Source organism: Psammomys obesus, unplaced genomic scaffold (genome assembly GCF_907164565.1).
Source record: "Psammomys obesus unplaced genomic scaffold, mPsaObe1.curated_primary_1811, whole genome shotgun sequence".
In the NCBI taxonomy this organism is placed as follows: domain Eukaryota; kingdom Metazoa; phylum Chordata; class Mammalia; order Rodentia; family Muridae; genus Psammomys; species Psammomys obesus.
Genome location: NW_026593286.1, coordinates 35,564,310 through 35,583,626, shown reverse-complemented (window position 1 = coordinate 35,583,626; position 19,317 = coordinate 35,564,310). Strand labels below are relative to the sequence as shown.

Sequence of the window (19,317 nt, the reverse complement as noted above, 5' to 3'; positions counted from 1 at the left end):
ACAGGTCGTTATAAGCCACCAAATGTGGGTGCTGGGAATCGAACTTAGGTTCTCTGAAAGAGTAGCAAGTGCTCATGACCACTGAGCCATTTCTCTAGCCTCATGGCTTTTATTGTCTGACTTCTGTTACCTATTGTCAACCATAGCTAAAAACATTAAATGGGAAGTGCCCAGACGTCAACAAATGGGTGCTTTAAACAACTTTGATTATCACATACTGTTGTACCTGCCCTATTTTATTTTGGAATTGTTGCACTCTGCCTGCACCAAAATTATAAATCAAAACAAATTTTAAAGATTCATTTATTTCATGTATATGAGTGTTCCATCTGCATGTACACCTACACGCCAGGAGACGGCATCAGATCACATCATAGATGGTTGTGAGCCACCATGTGGTTGCCGGGTATTGAACTCAGGACCTCTAGAAGAGCAGACAGTGCTTTTACCACTGTGCCATCTCTCCAGCCCCTCTAAATAAAACTTTATCACAAGTATCTATTATATATATACTGTTTCATTCCATGGGAAATACCAAATAATCACTGGGATCTTTGAACTTCATCTCTACAGATAAGAAGAAACTTCAGTACAGGAAAAACATTTTGGACTCTGCAAAAAGAAGTTTAACTATAATATGCTAAATTTCTAGTTATGATACATCTTTCCTAAAGCATTTCACAGCTTGAACTCTATGCCTATCATTCTAAAGAATCAATATCTCTGATATACCAGAATTTATAGAATTTTATAGTTTCTAAGAATCACAATACTTGTTATGCATTTGATAACAAGTATTTTAAATAAAAATATATTCATAAATTGAAACTATAAATTCATATACTTTGGCTTTAAAAGAAACATACCCTAAAATGCAAAAATGAGACATAGATACATGTCAAAAGCCTAGCATGCACATATAAACTACCACATACATTCAAATAAAGACATGAATAGCAAATATTTCACGAAACTTTAGCCCTCAGAAATTTCTTCTGGATTTTATTCAGCTCTCTTTCTCTCTGAGGCTGATTTCGTTGTATGCATAGAAAAGACTTTAGAGGTAGGAACTGGTGAAAATTGTACCAGCAACGCTCCTGCATGAAGTTAGCCACGACCTACAGAGGCTTTAACTGAAGTTCCATTATATGCACAGATTCACATGGCTCCATTTATATGTATGACCAGTGTCAAAGCCAGTGGCTCATAGACTCTAGGGAAGCTCAAAGGACAACTTATCTTAAACACAGTCCTTGCAATATGCAGTCACAGTGTAAGGGACAGACGCATAACATAATAACTTCATTTTATGGTATGTTGCTCGGTTCACACACTACAAAGTGCTTCATAATCCTTCTTCCACTTAATCTTAAAAGGATACTGAAAGGCAGAAACATACATCCTGTTTTTAGAATAATAACTTGAAAGGCTCTTAAATGCTTCATTCTAAGTCACCCTGAGTCAAAAGTAAACTGTAGAGTCACAATTCAAATGTAGGTCTGTCTGACTACAGATACAAATGTTTAAAAAACGTTATTTATGTATATGAGCACTCTATTTTCATGTATGACTGCATGACAGAAGAGAGCATCAGAAAGAAGAACATCAGATCTCATTATGGATGGCTGTGTGCCACCATGTGGGTGATGAGATTTGAATTCAGGACCCCAGGATGAGCAGCTAGTGTCTACCATTGTGGAGTCATGTCTCCAGGCCCCAAATACAAGTTTTTAAGATACATCCCTAACTACCTCCCAAGAGCCATGACTTCTGGTTTCCTAGGGAGAGATGACAATCTTCTACCAAAAGTTTCCAATGACCATTATATAGTAGTCTATAAATTATTTTAATGAGGTGCTTTTATAAATTCAATATAAATGCTCCACAGAAAAATAACAGTCCCAATCTAGATTTTCTGTTATTTAAATTGAGTAACACAGCAAAGATTAGAGCATTGCTAGGTTGGTCCTTGAATCTAAATGAGCAGCAAACAAATCAGAGGTGACCAAGGGGCAGAGAAAGGCAGGCCCTGACAGGATGTGCTTCAGGATCAGCAGGTGTAAATTCCCGTTGCTTTGACCAAGGGGTATAGATAATAGCTCAGGCTAATATTTCCAGCTCAATTTCAATGTGGAAAAATTCACTTGTGATCAAATTGGATGAGACATAGGTTAAGAATTAGGATTTGTTTTACTTAAGCTAGTTTTGGGAAACTTTGATTTTTAAATTCTAAAAAAATTCTATATATTTTTTTGTAATTTCAAGGCAAATGTAATTTCAAATTTTAATCAGAGAAAAATTAAACTACAATGAAACTGCAAGGTTCTCTATAAAGGCTGATAGGAAGGAACAGAAAGGCCCACACTTGAGTTTGCATCTTCTTGGTGAAATGGAGACACATGCCTCTTTGCCTCTCATGGCTCAGAATTTCTTGGCTCATTTCTTTATTAGTAACTTAAAATACGAAATGGATTTACTTAAACGAAAAGGAAAAAGTATAACAGAGCATGTTCTTGTGGCAAGCGACTTTCTGTAAGAAGCTTTGGAAGAATGGTCAGGCTGGCACCCACTATCAGTGCCAGCTGGGGGAACAGGGCTGGTAGGGAACAGACCTCCTGGCTGGGCCTGCTAACCACCAGAGAGGGAAATCCTCAACTCTGACCACAGGCTGATGTTCTCTGCACATAATAAATGGAATAGTATACAAATGCCAGAACTAAAAAAAAAAAAAATGTGTTCTATTCATTTTAAATATATAAAATATTTTCAAAGATGTTTTAAATGAAGATATTTGTATTTTGATACTAAAAAGGATTTTTCACTCCAGCTCTTATCTTCACATGTACTAGATATCTTGGTATGATTATTATCTTCCAGTGAAAAGCAATAGTACAATTTAGCACAGTCCAATAGTGGCACTTCCCCTTGGACAGAAGCGGCAGCAAATTTGAATGTTCATTTAAAAAATTATTTTTAATTATATGTATGTGTGTGGAGATTGGTATGTACATGTGAGCTCAGTTTCTCACAGAGTCAGAGAAGGGCATCAGATGCCCTGGAGCTGGAGTTACAGGTGGTTATAAACCACCCAACCTGGGAACCAAACTTGGGTCCTCTGAAAGCAGTACACATTATTAATCTCTCCCTCTGGACGTCCATTTTTTAACTAGAGAAATAACCCCTCCCAGGACTAAGGGTTTGGAGGGACAACTTGGCACCATTCTAACCTTATCAATCATGATAAGATTAGAGAGAATCAAGGTCTCAGAATAGCAGTTGAAAGCAAAAGCCATCTGTACATGGAAAACCACGGGTATTCTTCATGAAAAGAGAAAAGTGGAGTCTCACGGAAGAGAAAACTGGATATGAATAAAGCAGAATCATTCACTTGCTGTGTTCTGACTTCAGAGGAATTATAAGCCAAGAGAAGCAAAAAGCAAAGAGATACCCACTTCAGTCTCCCAATGGCGTCCCTTACGCAGGGACAGGAAAGTTACTTCTTTCAAGTGGCTGTACCATCAGTCAGGAAGACTGCACGGGAATCTGTGTTGGTAATCCCTGCCAGGCAGGAACACAGAGCTCAAAAGATACCTGTGACGCACAGATGAACCATGTCTCTCCCATGTGTCTTTAAGGCCCACAAGCTAAAGTCTTTCTTTTCAAGATGGTGCTACTGGGTAGTGCTGTGGACTTCCAGGAGAAGATGCTTTGAGGAAGGTTTTTAAGTCATCAGGATTGTGCCACTGATGGGGACCAAGTGATCCTCGCTTGTAATTCTTGCTTCCTAGCTCTAAGGTGAGCATTTGGTTTCCTTATTCCCTTTTGGCAGCCCGTGACCCCCAGTCAGAGGACCAAAGACAACAGGTCCACCAGATCAGGGACTAGGAAACACTAAAACCAAAGTAAGCCCTTTTCTTTATACATTAGTTCTCTCAGGTATGTTGTCATATGACAACTTGCTAACACAATCTATGATCAAAGAAATCACCAAAACCCGATAGTAAAGACCCCAGCTTAGACTCCACCCCTACAGTTGTGGGGATGTTCCTTACGACGTAGTCTTGAATGTGTGAAACAGAATGTTCTCCCAGATGTACAGACTTCTTCTGTTGTTATAACAAGGAAACGAAAGCACCGAGTGACACATACTTGGTGAGAGAGAGGACATTATCTCATTGATTTGAGTTCCTGCTTTATGTGGCTTGTCATGCCTGCTGATGCTTCCCATGGTCATAATCTGTACAGAGTCTCGGAGCATAAATGGAAATATGTCTCAAAGCCAATGAGGTCATTTCTATAGAAGAGATTACTGTGTGAGGTCTATGCAGAAGAAACCTTCAGCCTTCTTCAGGAGTCTCAAAGGCAGAACAAAAACAAAAGGCTGGATGCTGGCAGCCGGAGCCTCCCACTGTCCCTCTAATAAGTTTGTTGAAGTTCTTCTAAGTCATTAAAGGCTTGTGGTAAGTCAGATGCCCTGTTTAGGTAGATTAAATCATGTAGCCTCCCCCATGGCAGAGATCTGAAGATGTACTAATTGCTTTCAATAATAACCTAGAGTGCAGAGGGAAAGCACAAAACTTCACAAGGATTCCTTTCTTAGTCTGTGGGAATGAGATGCGCGGGAATGGGATGCATTCAGAAGATTGCTCCCCACCCCGTGCGTGTGTGCGTGCATGTGTGTGCTGGGGGGTGAGGCCTGGCGTTTTGTATTATATAAAGCTTCTACATTATTTGGGTGAAGATGAATTTGGCAGAAGAAAGTGGGTCTTTGAGAACTACTGCTATATGCTTTTGGACGGCACCACTGACAAACATTTCTGCCATTAAAAGTATGTGTAAATCAAGTGAGCACCAGGTTAGATAAGGTGTTCCCTTTCTTCCACCAGTGATACACAGTACACCGAGACCAGGAGAACACTGTCCTGTATCATATAACTGAGAGCTACTGTGCAGTTGAAAGGGTTCACAGCAGAGCTTTAGAAGAAAGGCCATTCTTGGCAAACCAAGAATAAAATACCTTGACGGGGGAAACTGGAAGCTGGCATATTGAAGGGAGGACTCACATGGGGGAAAGCAGATTCTCTGCTTGGCTTCTACTGGGTTTTCATTAAGGAAAAATGGAATGTCAAGTCTACGACCTTACAAATCTCAACTCAGTAAAAGACTATTCTTGTTGAGTCAAGCTGCACTTAAAATATCAGTGTCGTTGTTTGCAAGCTGGGATGTTTTCTTGGCTGTGCTCATTTGTTTCCTTTTAATATTTCTTCCGTAAAAGGGATTCGAGGTTATTTAGCCAACCTTACCACACTCTTGTACTTCGTGGAGAAAACTGGGGCTAAAACTAGGTGGTGTTAGTGACAGAACATATTCATATATAACCATTGTAAGCAACATTAGAAGGAAAGAACAAGCCCCCCCCCCCAACACACACCCATGACTGGTGGTGTCACCAAAGTTTAACAGCTGGTACTAACGCCTCTTGAAATAAACCCTGAAATCCTGTTTACCTGAGTGAGTGATTTCTGGTAAGATCAGGTTGGCGCTCTTGTAGGATTTCAAGGATGTTGGGTTGACGCAAAAATGCAACAATTTTGTCATTGTAAGCTGAAAAAAAAAAAGAATAATTAAAAAAAATCTATTACTACTTCTATGCTGTTCTAAATTCAGACTTTAAAAAGTTTATTTTCTGGCTAATTTTCATTTCACTCATTCAAGTCCTTAGTTTGGAGCTATTCTGCAACTGTGGCCAGAGTTGTCTAAGCTGTTATTTGATTGTCAGGGTCACACCTAATCCATGTCACTTGCTATTCTTTTTTAGCTAATCTGATGCACCATATTTACTTTCAAATGACAAGGTTAGTTCACCAACAAAATTCTAGATATTCATCATTTTAAACTTGCAAAATCAACCTCAAAGCCAGGCGTGGTGCAAACCTCTAATCCCAGCACTTGGAAGACTGAAGCTGGAGCAGAGTTTGATATCTACTTGGGCTACACTGTTAAGACTGTCTCAAAAGCCAGACTAAACCAAAACCACCACCACCAACAAAATGCCAATAGCAGACAACCTCACAAAAATGTCAACCATAAGAAGCGCAAACCATCTTCTGGCTTCAGTCTTCTAGCCAGAGAGGTAAAGAGAGAACCAGAAATTCCCTGCCCCAAACAACAGTCACCAATAACAGTGACAGTTACAGCTACAGTGTTAATGACAAACTGTTCTCTAACTCTGTGTGGAAATAGGTGCCAAATGTAAAAGGCTCCATAGCAAGCCCACTGTATGAACAATAGCAACACAAAACATCAACTATTAGCAAAACATATATTTTAAAATAATCTACAACCTACTTAACATGGCTGTAGAAACACCAAAATTGTTCATTAAAATTCATTAGGGGTACCATTATTACCTCTCTATCAGGAAAGTGAATCTGTGTATGTAAGATTATTCTGCTTAGCTATATTACTAATAATCACAAATAGATAATAAATATAGTACAGAGAATCAAGGTTAGGGTGTCTGAATTCTCAATACCACTGAGCCCAGTAATTTTATAGGTAGTTGTACCTGAAACTTCATGCTGTCTATACACACATATTTTAGTTAAATGTTTTTTTTTTTTTTTTTTTTTTTAAACAGGATTTCTCTGTGTAGTCTTGGCTCTCCTGGACTTGCTCTGTAGACCAGACCGGCTTTGAACTCACAGAGATCCCCCTGACTCTGCCTCCCTCACCGGTGGGATTACAGGTGTCCACCACCACCTTGCCTGTAGTTAAATGTTTTAAAGGTTTTTAAATGCTGTTCTCTAAAATGAAATTCCAACGTCAACTCTAAGGATCCCGAATGAGCGTTTCATGATAGGTAAACACTTCTGTAATGGAGTTGTTTTTCTATTCCATACAAGATCAGAGATGAGATACTTCTTAAGCAATAATTTTATAGCTCTTGAAAGTTATATACTTGGTATTTATTAACACATTACATATTAAAGATGACATTATCAAATGCAGACGGACATCAGCCTTAGATTTCTTATCTGCTGATTGTGAAACTTCTTTATGTCATGAGTATTAGAGTATATTCTATGACACAGAGTTTCTGTTGTTTGTTTCTAGGGTAGATTGTAAATGCACCCACCACCACAAATCATGTGGTTAAGCGTTCCACATTAGAGAAATCACAGGGTCAGCTCATCTGGAGTACAATGGAGGTGCCTTCCCCTGGGAAAACCATCTTCATGATCATGATATCTTCCCCACCAGTTAAGTACTGTGGTGTTTAAATGAGAATTTTAAAGCAAAACAAAGAGAAAGCTGCTCTGATTTACAATGGGAGAAAGAGTCTAGCTGCCTCTCAGCAGTTTCTCCATTCTGCACGCTCCAGGTTTGAGATCATGACTACACTTTAGCTTCACCATTTTAATACCAGTTCAGAGTGGTTTTCAGACCTGGAAGCTTGCGTCTGTTTATTTCAGTGTACTCTCTGGAGGTTTTGTTGCCTTCTATTTGTTATAAAAGCCCGGAAGAATGTGGTAGCCTTGCATGAGTAGCATATGAGGCTACCATGGATTCACATGCCACTTAAATTCTATCTCAGGGTGCAATATATTCTAATTATATGTTTGTTCAAATGCTTAATTTACAATGATTGCATATTATCTCATTACCTTCAACAATCCAATATTTACTAAGCAAGGCTACAGGATTATTTTTTTTTTTTTTTTTTGAGACAGGGTTTCTCTATGTAGTCTTGGCTGTCCTAGAATTACTTTGTAGACCAGGCTGGCCTCAAACTCACAGAGATCTGCCTGCCTCTGCCTCCGTGGGTTCTGGAATTAAAGGTGTGAGCCACCATGCCCGGCTGCTTGCCGGATTTTATAAGGCAGAAGCTGTCTTAGAGTCAAGGGGCTAGGATTTTGTTATAAATTTCTCAAGGATAATGCAGTGGTTTTTACATTGTAGTATAGGAAGTGGAAGGCTGGCAGGAGGCCCATGTCAGCAGAGCATGCACTCTGGACAACGACATGATAATACTGGCAAAGATTTGTAGGAAGTGCGGACATACCCACTGGCACCATGTCCTGGTACTGCGGCCTACTGACTGTATTGAACGTGCTGGATGGCCGGGGAAGAACTGGCGGTCCTGCATGCCGAGAATCCTCTCCTACCTGCAGATGCAAGCAACAGTTACACCAACAGCTAGAGGACTCTGTGTTGGCATGTCCAACCGAGCTGTTCAAAACACTTATCCCAGCAAATAACCAACTGGTCACAACAGGTGCCAGCTGCGGGGCTGACCCCAGGTCCTCAAAAGATCTGCGTTGAGACAGTCCTGTCTTGGGTCGGAGAGTGTGTGTGGCTCAGTCGTTCAATCTGCTTGTAATTACCAGGGCTGCAGAACCAAAATAGCAGACTGGTTGATCAGGAATAACTTCTGCAGGGACAGAAACCCAACCTGCCACGCGGTACAATCAGAGAGAGGAGATGGGCGACACAGTGTGTATTGGGGCTGTGCCAGGATATCCCTTTTTTTATCTACCTAGGCACACGAGGGAATTCCCTGGCTCGGCAGCAGAGGAGCTGAGCTGCTGTAATCTTCCTGCGGGGCTGTGCATTGGGACATCGCCTCCTCAGAAGCAATTTTACACGTCCATTAGAGGACCTGGTGTAACAGCTCTTTCTGGTTTGAGCCTCCCACACCAGATAGCTCACAGTAGCAGGTGTGCAAGCTCGGAAAAAGGTTGCCCTAGCCTGAATTATTTATTGTGCCTATTGTAGATTTAGAAACTCCTACAAATAGATAACCCAAACCACTCATTTGTGTTCTTACCAGGAAACTCTGACATCGCTTAAGCTAGTGTTTTCTTTCTTTCTTTAAGACAAGTATCATGGATGTATAAATTGGTACTTTTGAAAATGGAGCTTTTATCTCCTCCCGCCGAAATCTTCATAGGCATTTTATTACATTGCATCAGCTGGTTATTTGTTGAGACCTTTCTAAAGCTCCTCATATTAGAAACAGCTTCTCTGCCCTCCCCAGCTTGCTTATCCTTCAGGAATGCTCTCATTCATTCTTCAAAGTATAGCTCAAACAGCCCCCTTCTCCACAAAAAAAACTTTCCTTCCCTTCAAGCTAAAGTTAAATGTCCTTTGAGCTCCCATGGTGCTTGGTGTCTACTTCAGAGCCAGTTGTTGTTATTAACAGTTCTATTATTTGTTTCCTAGGCCCCGATAAAGCTAGGAACAATAAAAAAGAAACTCTGTAGTATATCTAAGTTTTATTAAAATACAGCTTTCTTTCTCGGTTACTAAAAAGGAGCTTTTTCCTTTTTAATGTTATTTATTATTATTGTGGGCGGTGTTCATGGGTGCCAGGATGTGCATGTAGGTCAGAGGGCAAATCTGTGGAGTGAGTTTTCTCCTTCCCTTCTTTTCTGGGTGCCAGGAATCAAAGCCAGGTCATCAACATGGCAGCCAGAGGTCTATACTCCCCTTCCTCACCCCAGCACCCTCAAAGTCCCTTTAAAAGTTTATCAAGGATTGTTATTCTTATTTTCCTTCATTTAAAATACAGTTTTAAATGTGCTGTCCATATGAGGAACCCGGGGAATAATTGTTAATTATTTGTATTCTTCACACTCTCAACCACAGAGTTTCTGCATTGCAGCAGGTGTCTGCTTCCACAGCAGCACCATCAGCATGTCTACTGACTGCAGACATGGCTAAATGACGCTGGGACGGTTAACAGGCAAGACCCGTTACACCAACCAGAAGTTTTCTCAGGCTGCCTTTAGTGGGGAGATTCAGTCATTCTTTACACACCTTCAGGCAGAGAACTTAGCATTTCAACACACCAGTCTATATAATTCCTCTCCTGTCAGTATGTTGCTATGCGTCAACATTTCCTAGAGCAGCCAAAGGTCTTCTTAAAGACCTCACTTCTTAAAACCAGACCCCAAGGCAGTGGTCAGTTCCTCCAGGAAATACAGGCACTGCCTCAAGCACACCGCCAAGCGCCGCATCACAAGCCATATTCTTTGAGAAAGGTTGGACCACGCTGTGGCTGCGTGCTGGGTTACTCTCTGTTCAACTGCTCAGCTCCCCTCATTTAAGTTGCTAATGTACCCTTGGGGGTCCCTCTTCTACAACTGACTACCCCTAGGCCATGAAAGTAACTCAAAGTTTTTGAGGCAGAGGTACTGAAAGAGAGGCACTCCAGCTATTAATCTCATGCACACTTTCTCAGAAGCACTGTCCTGATGAGACAGAACAGCGAACTTCAGCTTGGGAACTCACCATAAAGTAAATAGTTAAAGTCCACTGTCTACGTGATAGAGGCAGGTAGAGTCCTGCTTACACTATGCACACTAGGTCCAAGGGTGAGAGTTCAGTGGTATTTGTTAAACTGAATGCAGTCAATGTCCTCAGTTCACCAGGAATGGCTTGCAGGGCAGCAAGATAAAGATTTATTGGCTACTCATAAAACAAATATTTTCATGCGTACCTCACCCTGCATTAGACTTATATATCATTTTTATATGAGCTTCCCGTGTATAATCTTCTATAAACAGTGAACACATGATGCATTAAAGCAGTATGAACAGCATAGGGGGAAATTCCATGGGTGGAATTTTGATGAATTGAATTCAGTTATTTATTGCATTCATAATTTTTTCCTTACAAGAAAGCCTTCGGAATATTTGACCTGCAATATAATACTGGCTATACGATACGCCTTTAGAAATGGCAGGCAAGAAAAGAATCTCAATTCCATTTGTCTAAGGGAACTTTTAGAAGCCACAGCACGCACACAAAGAATGAACTTATACGAAGGAGAAGAAAACCCAGCCACAAACAGTCCTCTTAGGTATTGAAGCTGTTCAAAGAAAAATCATACAAGAAGAGCTGTTTGTGCGGTTTGGGTCAGGGTATTGGAGAGCCCCCCTGTGGTTACTGTGGACCGCTGCAGGCCCGCGCAGTGAAGGCAGCAAGGCGGCCTGTCACTCAGCTCAGGCTGTTTTCTCTGGGCAGGCAGCGCACACATCAGTTCTGCCAAATGCAGTCTAATTACAGGCAATCCCAGCAAGGATTCCGCCACCCTACAGGTTCACCCTCGGCATCCAGAAAACCTCATCTAAGAAATTCTTCTAGCCATGCCTGGACTGGAGCTAGGCCCCCTACACAGATGCAGTCCATAGACAACTCGGGGCTCCTACGGGTCCCCTTGTAAGAGGGCAGGGAGGGCTGTCTCCAACATGGACTCTGTTGCCTGCCTTTTGATCACTTCCCCCTGGCGGGGTTGCCTTGGCAGATCACGGAGGAAGAGGATGAGCTCCGTCCTGATGTGACTTGATAAGGCAGGGTGGGTGAGGAGGGGGCTTCCCCTTTTCTGAGTAATAGGGGAGGAGGGATGGGGGAAGAGGGAGGGAGGGTGGGCCTGAAAGGAGAGGACGGAGGAGCCTACGATCAAGATGTAAAGAGAATCAATTAATTAATTAAAAAACAAGTTTTTCCTTGTAGTTAACAACATTTTAACCCACTAAAAATTCATTCATTTTTTTTTTTTTTTGCTTATGAGAATGCTGGGTGTGCAAGGGTTATCTATCTTCTGTGAGCATTTTGTATATTACCAACTCCCCTTTAGTTAAATTTGAAACTTTATTCTTCAGACTTCCATCATAAACGGCAACTATTACATTTGCAATTTAGCCTAGAGGTATTTTCTGAGAAACCTGAAATTTTCATTCCAAAACATTCCAACATTCCAAAACGTTTTAAGCCTCTAAATGATATTGAATGATAAATTCAGTTTAATTGTGGTTAGGCTAAGTTAACCAAACTAAAGCAAAATAAATATAATAAAAACTGGCAAAACCAGCAAACACCAAGAAGGCAGCACAATTTCACAAAGCACCATTTCCTAGCAGCCATCCTCAGTTGACCGGTCAGTCCCTAAAGGCCAGGACTCACCTCACCCGCGCTGTGGCTGCGTTGCCTCGTCAGGTGTTGCCGATGCACGAGCGCGCTTGTGGGTCTACTGCTCTGAAGCGGGAGCCGAGGATCAATGAACGTGGTGGTTCTGGAGTTGTGGTCAACGAAGAATGCCTAGAATACAACGCTCTGAGTCGGTGGAGGGGCCAACACGCTTTACTCATCTCAGCAGACCGGGAGCACTGTGCACTCAGAAAACTACCCACAACCCACTGCGTCATGGAGGGGCCAACACGTATCACAGGTCTCAGCAGACCCGGAGCGCTGCCCACTCAGAAAACTACCCACTTTTGAGTAACAGTCTTTGTCTCATTTTCTCATAATTTCCAATCCTTGGAGACTAGAGAAAGGCACCCTTAGCCTGGCTCCAGCATGAAGGACACAGGAAGGTACATTACACTTCATCAGAGAAGTGATCCTAGAAGGATGCCTGAGGATGGACGTTTGGACCTGGGTGTGGTGGCACATGCCTGTCATCCTCGCATTCTGACTGTGGGAGCCAAAGCATCCTAAGGGGACGCTACCCTGGGATACACAGGGAGGCACCGTTTCAAAACAAAACAGCAATCATAACAATGAGCAAAGGGGGCATTTGGACTCCCCTTAACTGGTGCTCTTGGGCTCCTCCCACACCTGGTTATTAAAATAAGCATCCGAAACTTTGCCATCGATGACTTCTTCCTTTTCTAATGCATCAACTACTCGACTCTTTTCCCAGCGTCCCGTCCTCTCCCTGTCCCCTCCTAGCCTGAACACCACTCTGCTATTTCAGGGCCTCGTTTTATGTAAGTACCATTGGCTTCTCAGTTGTTCTTATCTCTGAACACCTTTATCCCTCAAACCTTTTAGACGGTGGTTTCTTCTCAGCACTTTGATGACATCACTACTCTAAAACAAAGTTTCTGATGGTTATCCACTGTCTCTATGTCATCCCAAAATGTTTGCTAGTTTTTCCAGTTCCTAAAAATCAAAGTATCACAAAACAAAGCAGAAAAATGGCAGACCAAGAATGTTTCCAGTCCCTGTTCACACTATGGGATTTTTAAATACAGACACTGAGTAGGTCCTCCTCAACCTAAGAGATAAAGTGTTCTTTTTTTCAAAGCTGTGAAAAGTATGTGAGTGACAGACCTTCATAGCCTTGTACTGACAGGCTCTGGCCTCAAATTTCATGCCAGCCTCCACCTTATTTAGCTTTCTAACATACCTGTTCATTATTCCTGACCTTATTAAAAATGTCATGAAGTGGCAATCAGTTTTACAAACAAGCACATTTAACTCCTGCCTTTAAAAAGCATATGTTATCGCCAAGTCTCTTTTTTTTATAAATTAATATTAAGAAGATTTTATTACAAACATATAGGGGAAATATTATATATAATATATATATATAAAGTATTATATTATTTAAGGAAAAATACAAAAAGTGCTAAAATAGTACTGCCTAATTATGTGGCGCCTTAGGAATGCTCTCAAGAGATGGGCGGCGATTAGAGACACCATGATGCACTCGTAATTATAAGCACAAATGGGTGTCTGCATGTAGGTCAATGCTGATTTGCATACAGTGTCAGAACCTAATTTGATGTTAACAAGCTTGTTTAAAAGCCATTCTCTAAAGAATTATGTAAACGCCTTGAGGGAAGGGACGATTTCTTATTCACCCTGTCATCCTCAATAGCTTTTAGGACTGACCTGGGAGAAGACAGGCATCTAATAAATAAGTGCTCCAAACGAAGTGCCCCCAACCAAAGTATGTGACAGCTCATGCTACCAACCAGGAGCTATAATCTATTAACAATGCAAAAACAATTAAAGATGTGAAAAAAATTAGAAAGAATGAAAGGGATATATGAAGCATCAGGTATGAGAAACTAAAGAAGGTAAAAGCATAGGGGAAGTTTTGAAACTCAAATTACAGATATGAATAAGCTATCAGACTAAAACATTGGACATAGGAAGAGAAGTAATTACCAAATCCTTGGGACCCAGAGAAGGATGCCCGGCCACTCACTGCTAATGTAATTTTGGGCAAACTGCCTCCAATTTTTAAATTTCCATTTCTTCTTTTTTTTCCTATTAAACTATGGTATCATGTCTATATTACTCACAAGCTAATGAGTAGGTTCATATATATTTTTAAACACAACTTCTGTGGCATTTTAAATATGAGTTACTAATATTATCATGAATAACAGTTTTCATTTCTAAGGCTTTTCTTCACAGTCAAAAGTTTCTTGCTACAGTCCATGCACAAGTATGGAAAACCAACTAACCACAAAGGCCCTTTGAGAACCACCGAAAGCAGTTCTTTCAGCCTCCTTGCATCTGAGGGTCTGAGCCTAAGTGGACTATGTCACTGGTAGGATGCTTCCGTATTAGGGATACAGGTGGGCCTTCTGTCCATCCTGCTCTCTGACATAAAGATGTAACAGCCAGCACACCAAAACAATGGAAATGGATAAGCAGAAGATGGAAAGAAACAGTTGGGAACTTACAAAGCCTGGACTTGAACCCACTCTTCATCTGTATCCATAATCTACTGGGCACTCCCTCTCCCTCTCTCCTTTTCATATCTCCCCTCTTCTCCTTCTACTCTGCTCTCTTCCTATCGTATTCTCTTATGTACTGTGTTCTTCTTGCTTTTCAGTTTTAAAAAAGCATTTAAGTATGCCCTGGACTGGGCTGAGAATCATAGCCTCGAACAGCACGTGGCTTTTCTCCTGTTGCCAGCTGAAAAGACCACTACTTATCCAGCAGCCTGTCCAGTTCTCACTGCTAACAGGTTGGAGGCATGGCCCTGGGCAGGAAGCGGGTGCTCTGTGGACTCCACAAAGGATTCTCTTCCAGAGTCAGATGGAGTGTGTATATTGTTCACACGTGTTTTTCCAGGCTCCAGTGCTTGAGAGGGAAGGTCTTGAAAATCTCTATCAATACCACAGATCTAGGGCACTAACAGGAAACAGCACCCAGGAGCAACTTCTCTGCATGTGTTTTGGCTCTACTTGGGGGTCCTTCATGTGACCCGGGATGGCTTTCGTTTGCATTTTTGCTTTATGTTTGTAAAAGGGGTGAACTCAGGTCACCATCAAGTTGTGAAAATGTAGGTTGCTTTAACGTGAAATGGGCCTGGGTTTTGTCTTCAGGCCCATCATGAGTAAGCAAACACAGATGAAGCATGAAAAATCACAGTGCAGCTTGCAGGGTGGCCAGCTCCACTGGTGACATACTTCAATTAGATTGGAGAAAAGTGGATCACTTTCCACAGGGAATGCTAACTAGTTCAAATGAGCAATGAGGCTGACCTGGTCCCTTTTACAAAAATTTGGGTCACTTTCATGTCACAACTTTTGAATAGCCGGCGATTACTTATGAGTATCTGACACGTAATTGTCTGAAACTTCATTTAAAAAGCAGTCATCTGAAGGACTAAGTCCTTTTCAAATTAGCTGCTCACAGTGCACATTTTAACCGAGACCATGCCCTACCGTTGAGTTTCGTTAAGGAAATTCACGCAAGCTTTACAGTGCTGGGCCAAGTAAGACTAACAACACAAAAACTGAAAGGCATGCAAACATGCAAATTCAAGCCTCATTTTAAAAAACGTCTCCCCTTTCACAGCTTCAGGGCACAGTCACAGCCAAGAAATATGGGTGGTTGGAGCCAAGTGGTATTTTAGGAAGGCCAAACAAAACACATTTCTTTCTTTACACAATTCTTTTTTTCTTTCTCTCTCTCTTTCTTTTTTTTTTTTTAAACTTCTGTTATTTTAAGCAAAGAAAAAGCCATCTGTATTTATGAAGAAATACCAACCTCAGGCTCAACAAATCTAAACCGAAGAGGCTTGAAATTGTTTTCAGTTACTATTTGCCAAACCAGGAATGTATAGAAAAGGACCATGTAACAAAGACAAGCACAAGGCTGTCTTCCCAACACCCCACTGTCCACTCTGTAGACGGGCACAGCTCCTGTTATTTTGCTATCTCTCATCACTGCAGAAGACTAAAACTGGACTTCTCCAAATCAACACATTTTCCACGGAAAAGAGAGGTACTGCTGTAAAAAAAAATGAACAACATACTTTTAAAATTCCCATGCAAGTCAAGAGGATAACTTAGCAAGAGGGAAAGCAAAGTTCGTTTCTACTGACTTGGGTGATTCCTTCCATGTTCTAAGAACTTAGCATTTTACTCAGAAGTATCCACAAAGCCCAAATCTGCTCAATTACCTCACTCAAAATGGCACACAGCCCCAGAACGCCACTCTTAGTTGCTGTTTGCAATATATGCAAATATATATATATATATTTGTGTTTTTATACAACAGAAGTTCATTATTAGCTTATATTAATTAAACAAAATAATGAGTTGATTGTGATCTTTTAGTAACTGTATCTAACATACTTTGATCATATTTGTCTCCCTGTGGGTTTTTTGACTTGATATCTTTTACCACTGAAAAATTAGATAAGGGGCCCTTACAAACAGTGAACCATCTATATATTCAGAGCTCCGTTCTGTCTCCTTCTGAATTGCTGCATATCTTGGGTCGGTTTTGTCAGGATGTTCCACAAAGTTACTTGTGGAAAAACAACTAACGAGATATGCCACAAAAGCAACAAGTTCAGTCAAGTAGATAAGACAAAAATAAAGAAAAATAAAACAACCACCCTATATTTTGCAAAGTAGAGCTTATATTCTGAAAGGACTTTTGATTGGAATCCATGTGGGGGTAGTGTACATATTAAGCTGTCTTTTACTCGCTGAGTGGAATAGAATTTGACCCAGTAAATAATGACCATTGGTCTGATGTAGGATGGAAACCAAGGTCAATCCTGGGACAACTGACACAACTCTACAGTTTGGAGGTCTCTGGTCAAACAAGAAGCCTCTCAGATTTTAGTGACTTCCACCAGGAAAATGTTTATTTTGTTCTCAGATTCATCCTCAAAACCACAACTGCAGCATTGGTGGTCACCGAAAGTGGGTGTTTAGATCATTCTGAATCGAAAACTTCCAATGTCACTCTCAGAATTAAAATGCTTGGATAGAGGTCAGCTTGAGAGATAACATAACATATGACTTTTGGAGGGGAAAACACAACAAACTATGGAAAAAACTTTTTGCAAAAATTATTATTACTGCTTTAAGTTTTTATTTTAAAAACATGAAGTTTATGATACAACGATTTTAAAGTTTGAAGTTTCTTAGTATTTCAATTTAGGCACAGGTAAAATACCTTGGGGGAAATATCTTGTGTTAGTTAATTCTGTTTGCAAGTACAAAAAAAGAAATGAAGAAAAAAAGCCATTCTATATTCAACATCTGAAAAGGGAACAGAAAAATGCTTTTCCTAGGCCCATTATGTAAAGAAGGAGTAGGAAACTCTGCCCGCTTTTGTCATTTGGAGCACACTGTGTTAGTCTTAGCCCTGTGTACCAGCTCCATAGACTTCATGGCACAAGCACGAGTCAGTTAAAATCTGCCGGCTACCTCTTCATGGGAACCAGACATGTGTACTTGTGTCTCCCCTTTGGATTTGTCTTCCCCATTCCTATTTTTTCCCTTTTTACTTTTAAAAATCAGCTCAAATACCACTTTTACTAGGAAAAATTTCCATGTATTCCATACCATAAGCAGGCTACCCTAATAGGGACTCTTGCAGAACCTAGACCAGTATTGTGACATGAAACTTCTAAAACATTGTTTATTGCATTTTATCTAGGATTGTGTGTGTGTGCATGTGTGTGTGCGAGCATAGGCATATATGTGAAGGTCATGTGATAACTTGCTGTTGTTGGGTTTTTTATTCTATCATGTAGAGCCCAAGGATTGAACTCAGGTCATCAGGTTTGGCACTAGACATCTTAACCTCTGAGCCTTGCTAGCTGCCTGCCACATATTCATAGTCATCTGAAGTCGGGAAATCAGGGTTAAATGGTTAAATGGCAGTGCCTAGAGGAGGTATGTCTGGCTCCCTTATTCAGAAGCCCACCACCCTTCTGTACAATGGTATGCATCTCACCCAAGTTCCAGTTCAAAGCTACTTGCATTGGAAAAATATTTTTAAAAACCCGCTTCAAAGAGCATGGTTGATAAGGAAGACTCAGCCACCAGAGTAAGAAGCCATGGTTCCTGAGAGGAAAAGACACACTACAAGGGTAGCCACCCTGACAGAGAAAAAGGGAATCCCATGGGTTATTCTGCAGGCTTGAGGCAGAAGCAAACATTCCAAGACAGACTGTCCTTCAGTGGCCAAGAATAATACACAGGACCAAAACAAAACAATGGGAACAGACCCTACCTTGAAAGGCCATCCCAAGGTAAAGGGAGACAGGGGGTCCTCAGGGAGAAAAGAACAAGACGGGAATGTTAAGCCTAAAGTGCCCTTTGGTAGCCACTAAGCACTCACTGAGCAGGTAAGAACGCATTCATGAGTAAATTATCATTACTTTCATAAAATTCCAAATTTATCAGTCTGTTTACATACGTGTATTGCAATTCCTGGTCTGTCCAGATCTGCACATGGCTGGAGCCAGGTGGCAGCACCCACCCGGCTCTGGGGTCAGGGTGCAGCCACCAGTTCATTTTGCGGATGTTTGTGTTTTCTATCGCCGCTGCCCCCAAATGTAATAACTCCTGAAGGCTTGTGAACATTCCGACATGGTGGTATCTTCTGAAACTTCACTACCGAGCCTGATGGTGTATGAGCCGTAGGCCTTGCCATCTAACCGAGTAAGACTCGGTGCTAGCCACAGCTCTCAGAGCTAGACAGCACAGGTACAAACCCTCACACCAAAGAAAACCAAGGTTCATGGAGGCCGATGCAAGAATCCTCCAAATTCAACATAGTTTTCTCAAATCCATCGAATTAACCACTGCAAACCCAAAACAAAGCAAAACAAAACACTGAGGGAAAAAAAAAATCTAAGGTATTTAAAATTAATTGTTTTCCCTAAGAAGGCACGTTTTTGTTTTCTAGAAATGTTATCCCTTCTCAGGGTGACTAAGCTCATCCAAGAACCAGGCATTTTAAATAAGTCATATTTTAATACTACCAGATGCACATCATAAATAATAAAACTTTTATCAGCATGGCTACTCGGATCTCAAATTGCCCTTTATTTTCATATTCCTGAAAGTGTCAAAGCTTAAAAACTATGATTATAAAAAAATCAAGAAAAAAATAAATAAAACTAACCAGACACAAATAAGCCTCATGAGGGGATCTTCTGCTAAGGAAGCCGGCATATGTTAATAACTGTACCACACATGAGGGCCTCCCCAGGCAAGTCTTTGCTCTTGGCACAACAGTTTGAGAAGACAG

At 41.0% G+C, this 19,317-nt stretch overlaps 1 protein-coding gene and 1 non-coding gene across 2 annotated transcripts in view; both read right to left on the bottom strand.

Moving 5' to 3' along the window:
- Hecw2 (HECT, C2 and WW domain containing E3 ubiquitin protein ligase 2) overlaps positions 1-19,317 on the bottom strand; it is a 158,041-nt gene that overhangs the window by 61,578 nt on the left and 77,146 nt on the right. The window contains exons 14-16 of the mRNA XM_055616959.1: positions 11,971-12,105; positions 8,066-8,168; positions 5,508-5,604 (exon numbers count right to left, since the gene is read on the bottom strand). Coding sequence (XP_055472934.1) covers positions 5,508-5,604; positions 8,066-8,168; positions 11,971-12,105 — 335 coding nt within the window. The remainder of the gene's footprint in view (positions 1-5,507; positions 5,605-8,065; positions 8,169-11,970; positions 12,106-19,317) is intronic.
- Positions 7,115-7,271, bottom strand: LOC129684071 (U1 spliceosomal RNA). Its single transcript, XR_008721261.1, has one exon. It is a non-coding gene; the product is annotated as a U1 spliceosomal RNA (small nuclear RNA).